This window comes from Gavialis gangeticus, unplaced genomic scaffold (genome assembly GCF_001723915.1).
Source record: "Gavialis gangeticus isolate Ggan-Ray unplaced genomic scaffold, GavGan_comp1, whole genome shotgun sequence".
Lineage (NCBI taxonomy): Eukaryota > Metazoa > Chordata > Crocodylia > Gavialidae > Gavialis > Gavialis gangeticus.
Window position 1 is genome coordinate 70811988 of NW_017729022.1, and position 7734 is coordinate 70819721.

The 7734-nt window shown below is 37.5% G+C and overlaps 1 protein-coding gene and 1 long non-coding RNA gene across 3 annotated transcripts in view; both read left to right on the top strand.

Moving 5' to 3' along the window:
* Positions 1-7734, top strand: part of LOC109296121 — a 637130-nt gene that overhangs the window by 373202 nt on the left and 256194 nt on the right. The window lies entirely within an intron of this gene.
* NT5DC3 (5'-nucleotidase domain containing 3) overlaps positions 1-7734 on the top strand; it is a 41372-nt gene that overhangs the window by 8503 nt on the left and 25135 nt on the right. For both annotated transcript variants that reach the window (XM_019515345.1, XM_019515346.1), the window contains exons 4-10: positions 1087-1177; positions 2335-2472; positions 3965-4025; positions 4242-4344; positions 4470-4571; positions 6128-6209; positions 6554-6640. In XM_019515345.1, coding sequence (XP_019370890.1) covers positions 1087-1177; positions 2335-2472; positions 3965-4025; positions 4242-4344; positions 4470-4571; positions 6128-6209; positions 6554-6640 — 664 coding nt within the window. The remainder of the gene's footprint in view (positions 1-1086; positions 1178-2334; positions 2473-3964; positions 4026-4241; positions 4345-4469; positions 4572-6127; positions 6210-6553; positions 6641-7734) is intronic.

A 7734-nucleotide genomic window follows, 5' to 3' on the forward strand; every position in this document is an offset into this window, starting at 1 on the left:
CCCCACTGCCCACATCCCTCCAGGTCAAGAATGACCCATTCTCAAAAGTACTTGGCAAAATTGTGCAGGGGTTAGAACAGGAATCACCGCTCAATGGTTCCGTTCTTGGCTCTGTTAGTGACTATATGCACCTTGGGCAAATAATGTCTCATTTTCCCTGACCCTGCTGCAAAATGGATAATGTCAAATACTTTGTTTCCAGTAGTGCATTCCATTCTCAAATACTGATAGAATCTATAATTATTTTTTTTAAAAAATCATCAGTAGTTATTAAGCCTCATAGCACTTAAGGTAAGATAAGAAACTGAAGTCAGCTGCCTTGCATAAGGTTCTGCAAGAAATCTGGGGGACAGTTGGAAACAAGACCCAGATGTTGAGGTGTATTGATATATCCAATGTGCTCCAATAAAGGGTGTTAGTTGGAAGAAGAAAAACCTATAAGAGTTAAATAATGATCCATTTGGGAATTGAGAGGACAAATGAGGACATTCTTACCCCTTCATATTATGAATTTGTATTTAACATTTGTCACAAATCCTTTAATTATCATTTAAAACTCAATGAGACTAAAGTTTATTTTTTAATCTCAATACACTTCATTTAGTAATAAAAGTTCCATTTTTTCCCCCTCAGTCTTTCAAGGTCATACCGCAGAATAATCTGGTTTAAACACTATCGCATCATCAATGCCTTATGAAACAAAGACAGGGAAGAGAATTGCTTTGTTGAAAAACTAGAAGCTCTAACTACTCTTTACAAGCCCTGGCTAGTTTTAATGGAAGCTAATAGGCTTTTTTTGAAGAAAGAAAAAAGAGCTTAAAATTGGAATGTGTTTCATGTGCGTCAACTTTGTTAAAATGTTACTTGTTTGTGATTTGGCAAGATCTGAGTCTGTCTTAATTTACAGACCAAGCTGTTCCTTATGAAACCCGTGAGATCCTCTGATATAGTATTAGTATTTTAGGAAGCTTGGGGCCCAAGTTGTTGGGTTTTTTGTTTTTGTTTTTGTACAGACAGGCTATCATGCAATAATTGCTTGAAATATCTGATGAACTTTAGAACTGAAATTAATATTGGTATTGCCAGGGGTCTCAGTGTTGTTCCGGATGAAGAAGTCATTGCAATGTATGATGGTTCCCATGTCCCGTTGGAACAAATGAGTGACTTTTATGGAAAGGTAAAAATTATCAGCTACTTGTGTTTTTAGAAAACAAATGGAAATCATACATAAGACTTATTTTTCTTTTTAAAAAAATATTCCTATTAGTTGCATTACTGTAATGCCCAAGTACTTTGTTCTATACACTGTACAAACACAGCATAAGTTCCTACCCTGAAGAACTTACTGTCTAAATTGGTAGACAAAGAGTGGGAGAAAGCAAGAATTATCACCTTGCTTTTACAGATGGGAAACAAACATAGAAAGATGAAGGGGCTTCCCCATTGTTCCTTCACACAGCTCAGTTCAGTAACACCAAAAGGCCTGGTGTTGAGTGGTAGGTCCGTCATTTTGCACCAAGTGATTCATTTAGCTAGGGAGGGATGTGTATTGACCCTTTTAGGGTCAATGAGTGGTGCTGACATGTTCCCTTTTAATGTTGTCAGAAGGCATTAAAACTAGACTGTGGTATGTGAATATCCTGAAAAATGTTTTGTGTTCCTCATGGCATTGTCTTAAAGAAGGTTTGGGGGGATTTTGTTTGTTTTTGCTTTTTTCCTACCTGGTCTTAGCCTGTATGTAACCTCAAGCCAAGCATGTCTAGTGGCTTTCTACATATTTTTTGTGGGGAGGGGTAGGTTTGGGAGTGGTTGGGTTAAGGTCTTCCAATTGTTGGAAACGTTATTACTGTGTGTTCCTTTTAGTGTGTAGTCGTTATTGCAAGATCTTTTTGATTTTCACCATCTCACTTCAAGGAAGCAAAATGTTCTGAAATGTGGTCTGTTTTGTTAGCTTGTCGTATCATTCTTTGTCTTTATACTGTGTACCTTTTCTGGAGGGGATGTAGATTGCAAACTTCTTGACAAATGGGTCCAAGAACCTTCACTTGATTTTTGCCCCTTTTAAACAGCAAAAAAACCAAAAGAAAACACCCCCCCCCCACCTAGTTTGTGTGTATTTTTAAATGAAATAGTATCCTTATTCATCCATGGAATTTTTGGTTAAAAGTCGGACAGTTTTTTAACTTCATCTGATTGGTTGTTTGGTGTTTCCCTTTTGTTAGTGTAAATAATTCTGATTTAAGTAATGGAAACAAAACATTTGTACTTAATAGGACACATCTCATATATTGGACTTCATTTTGGTAAATATTTCTGATGTTTTTTTATTTGCAGAGCTCACATGGAAACACAATGAAACAGTTCATGGATATATTCTCTCTGCCAGAGATGACTCTCCTTTCCTGTGTGAATGAATATTTTCTGAAGAACAACATAGACTATGAGCCTGTTCATCTGTACAAAGATGTCAAGGTATCAGTTTTAGCTGAGATTGCTGACACTTCCATCACCTGTGTTTTTATGGCTGTAAAAAAGCTTGAACCCTCTGTTTCTCCTTTAGTTAAGTCTGTTATGGAACCACAGTTTTACATAGTTGACTGCAGGGGATTTGTGCTGAGTGGAACTTTGTTGACAGGAGATTGGGAAGGAGGTCTAGATTCAAGAGACTCATTCTTGTGAGAGAAAGTTTGGATCAGTATTTAAATATGTGCATTTGATGCCGTTCCATATTAGCAAGCAGCATAATACTAAATGGGATTTCCAGTCTGAAGTGCATTTAGAACCCCCTGCCTCGCCTCGCCTCCCCTCACACACACCTTACCCGTTATGGTAGCTTTGAGTGGAGCTCTTCAGGCCTCCTGATTCCTAGAGAAGTACCTGGAAAAGACTAAAATTGATAAAGAGGAAATAAAGAATAACTTCATAGGAATATAGCACCAGAGAAATTCATGATCTTTCCTCTTGAAGGCAGTCTGTTGTTTCTAGTTTATTTTTTATAGCTTTTTTTTTTAACATTATTATTTTTGTAGTCTGCTCATTTTTACAATTTTTAAGACAGCCTACATCTCTTGAGCTATGTATGTGAGTGGTAAACTTAACTGTACATTCCATTGCACTTTCCCTAATGGATGAGAAACATTTTGGCAAACTCTACAGTTCCCAAATAACTTTATATTATTTAGCTATCACTTCTTTGGCAGAAGTTCTGAAGTTTCCAAGGCTCTGCCTCTTCTCTAGCTTCTTTCTCCATCATTTTTTGTTTTCTTGTTTGGCTTTAAGTTTTGGTGTTGTCTTTTGACAGGACCTGGACTGTAGCTTACACCAGTGACAAAATGGTAGCAATGTTGTATTACGAGGAAGTGTGTTATAGATCCAGATGAGGAAACCAGCCAAATGCTTTTAAAATTCATTCTAGTTTTGTTTCTTAAGGTTTTAGCTATTATTGTCTGTTCATAAATCTCATTAAATGACAGGGTAGTTGAGAGAGCTTTTCCAATTAGGATCAATCTGATTACGATCTCAGTTTCTGCAGGAGAGGAATGCGTTGTACTCCAAAGCTCAACAGAAATTTGGTGTAACTGGGGCTTTCCTAAGGGTTTTAGCCTCATGTTACCCCTTAAGGTTCTCTTTTTGCAATGTTTTTTAGCTAATTGACCCTGCTGCTTCAAGTTACATGCTTCCAGGAAGCCTTAAAATTAGCATCTTGGAAGATAAGCTGCTTTATAGAGCAATAGTGACATATAGCTAGTGAATGCCTCAAGGGAATAAATTGTTTGTTTGTTTGTTTTTGGTTTTGTTTTGTTTTTAGCCTGTGCTAATTATTCTGTTTCCAGTCTGGTTTTTCAAAGAGAATAACTGTTATAAAAGAAAGTTACTTGCATGGTACAGGTGAATAGAGTATTCAGATTTCAAAAAATGTTTTTATTTGGTCTTTACTGTTAATGCTGTATTGCTATCCTGACAGGATTCAATTAGGGATGTACACATCAAAGGAATAATGTACAGAGCAATTGAGGCAGATATTGGTAAGTACCAGTGAGATTAAACATGGATAATTTTTCTCTGTGTTTTAATTATCCTTTTAGTTTTCATCTCCCTTCTAGAATTTGCAATACAATAAAGTTTTTTGGCATTTTACATTTATTTTATAAGATTCTCCTAATTAAATATGGCTTCCTGTGAATGTAGCCAAGTATTCTCTTTGAATTGATGTTCTATGGAATTTTAATATCTTTTACTAGAAAAGTACATTTGCTATGCTGAGCAGACCCGTGCAGTGTTAGCGAAGCTGGCTGACCATGGCAAGAAAATGTTTCTCATCACGAACAGTCCAAGTAGCTTTGTGTAAGTGAGCTGCCACAACCTAACTGTACTTCTAAAACATAAAAATGAGGGTAATGTGTTCTGTGTTATCGTAAATGTTAGCTCACTACTGCTGTATTTCATTAATGCTGCCATGCTTTCTATAGGGACAAGGGTATGAAGTTCATAGTTGGAAAGGACTGGAGAGATCTTTTTGATGTTGTCATTGTACAGGCTGACAAGCCAAACTTCTTCAATGATAAGAGAAGGTGAGTATTTTGCCAGTCCAATGTGGTTCTAGGAATCCACTCTATGTAAGGGTGTGAGACATATTACTCTGTATATAAAATTGTATTTATGGAGGTTTATAAGTGAGATTTCATCATATACAATTTCTTTTTAAAGTCACGGAAAAGTGTAAGAATACAAGCCTCTGGAGCCTCAACTTCCAGCTTTATATTTCAGATATCTATTATGGGACTGCTGGAGTGAGGGAGTGCTGTTTCCTTATTATCACATCTTGAATGCTTTCCTTTTTTTCAGTTAGGTTTAGGGAACTCAGCACATTTTCAGGGCTTTCATTGGAAATGTTATTGTTAAGAATCACTGGTGTATTAGGGCAGGCAGGTCTTAAAAGTAAAACAACTTGGTGTGCCTTCTCTTGGTTTTTTTTAGAAAGCCTTAATTCCTTTACACTTAATATTGTTTAGGGGCAATAGTCTTTCTTTGCTGCAGTATGATTCAGTTAGTCAGTTCCTCTCGGTAGGAGGAGGGAAGAGGGGGAAATGTTACATTTCAAAGCATGTTCTTTCCCTATATGTACATGTCAGTTATCTACATAGCAGGGGTATTAAATTCATGTGGCTCCACAGGCAGGATGAGTGGCATGAGGCTAGTCCATGGGCCCATGGGACCCCCCTGCTCTCTTCCACCACCCATGTTGGATCCACTACACATAGTACCCATTCTGGGACCCTCACCACATGCAGCGCCTGCCCCAGCTGGTTCAGGATCCATACGGGATCTTTGACACTCCTATATTAAAGGATCAATTAAAATAGTTGGAAAAAATTTTCTTTGCAAGCTTTTGGGTACAAACACCCTTTGTCAGGCTGAGGAAGCATCTGCAGTTGGCTTGTGCTCTTTCTGGATGGAATAGAATGGAATCTAGAGGCCAGTATGTGAGAGTGCCTCAATTTGCATTTTCACTGTTGGGCAGTCAATAGGTGAGAAGCAGGTGGGGAGGTGGGGGAAGGGGATGCTTCCTCAGCCTGATGAAGGATGTTTGTACCCGAAAACTTGCAAAGAATTTTTCCAACTATTTTAGTTGATCTGATGAAAGATACCAGATTTACCTAAAGAACCTTGCCTGCCTATACCCTTAGACCAATACAGCTACAACTTGTATCCCTGTATTAAAGAATCTCATCTATATGTCATTCCCAATTTTCTTTTTGTTCCCTTCCGAGTTAATACTTATTGACTCAGGGATGGCAGTATGAAGCTACTGAGTGGGAGGTCAGGCTCCTGACTTTTGCGCTAGCTAGTTATGGAACTTAAGGGAAAACAACAACTGAGCAAAATTTCTTTAACTTTTTTTTATATTTGTATATATAATATTTTATGTATATGAAAAAGATACAAGATAATGTCTGGCTGTCTATTGCTATAAATCAAGGCCCAGTAGTTACAAAATACATTTAGATTTATCAGGCCTTAGTTAAAACTTAAACTGATTCTTTTGCTGAAAGATTGGCATATGATGAAGCAGTCTCTTCAGCACTGTGACAAGCATGGCAGACGTTTCTATCTTCCTTTTTTTAAGACCTTTTCGGAAGGTGAATGAAAAGGGAGTGTTGCTTTGGGACAAAATTCACAAATTGCAGAAAGGCCAGATATATAAGCAGGTATGTACGCTTACAGTACATTCTCTCATTGTCTTTTATAAATTTAATTTCCAGTTGCCAGAATCTTAAGTCTTTCATAACCTTCATAATTTTTTAAAATCAGATTAAACTGTGGATGAGAAATATTTCACTAATGGAATGATTGTTGTGGGCTTTCAATATACTCATATGTAATATACATATTCTATGTACATTTTTGTAGTAAAAATGGTATGTATAATGTGGAATTCAAAACGTTTCAGTGTGGTTTTTAAATTTGTTTTTAAACATGTTTTCTCATTATTCATGAACAGGAATGTTGGATGCTGTTTTGGTACACATGTTTTGTTGTTGTTGTTCTGCAGGGTAACTTATATGAATTTTTGAAGCTTACTGGCTGGAGGGGTTCCAGAGTCCTGTATTTTGGTGACCACATTTACAGTGATCTGGCAGTAAGCAATTTATTTTCCTAATACTATTTCCTGAAAACAAGCTGTGTTGCTTTTTGTTTTGAAAAGCGATTCAAAACAAGAAGCTCTCATGTTGATGTTCCTAATTATTACATTTTAAACCAGTGCAATTTGTGGAAGTTAACAAAATTTCACAGAAAAGTGGCTTGAAGCATTGAGAAAACTTAACTTAAAATAGCTTCCAAAGAAGGATAATTATATTATCTTGCACCTGCTGTGTAGCTTTTAGCTTGTTCCCAAATTGTCAAGGACAGGAATGTAAGCCCTCATTCTTGAGTCAAATACTGGGTGCATCATTTTTAACCGAGAATAAATGCGGATGTCTTACCATACAGTATATTGCTGATTTGGATGACATTTACAACTATTTGTAATGAGAAATGAATGAACTTCTGTTTTGAATTGCAGGAAGCAATCTTCCTGTCACTACTTACAACATCTTGTTTTTTGCCGTGCTATCAAGGGCAGCCACATAAAACAAATAAAAGAACAGTTAAGCTGTGGCATCAAGGTATAGGTTAGTAAGATTATCTTATTTGTGCAGTAAGATAGAGGCAATTAGCTTAAATTGCTACTTAAGATTGTCTTGTGACTTCCCTTATCCTAAGGGTTTTCAGCATTTTGCATACTATGTTGCAATGGAAGAAAACGTCAGGACCCTCCATTCCATCTTGCCCTGTTTAGGGTTTAGCTCATGCAGTTTTAAGGTTAGCAGAATCTGGGCCAAAGAGAAAAAAAGAAGAGCAATTGTACTTTGCATAGGCACAGAGAAGGAGAAAGCACAGGGAACTAGTGGCAGCTGCCTCATGATAACACCTGTCAGTTGTGGAAGTTTTAGCAGCTAATAGGGGGAGTGTCTTGTGGTGTGGTATGCCAAGGGAGGTAAGTACATGAATATTGTGGAGCATTGACCAGCTGTGTACACTCCCCTGACCTTATGCCAGTAGAGTTCCTTGATGCAGTGTGGCAGATCACTTGATGTACCTGCCACTTTAAGAGGTCAGTCAGCCTGCTGAGCCACCAGCAGGTGGGGGTCAGGGCTAACTGAAGAGTCAGCTGACCCAGAGCAGGCAGCA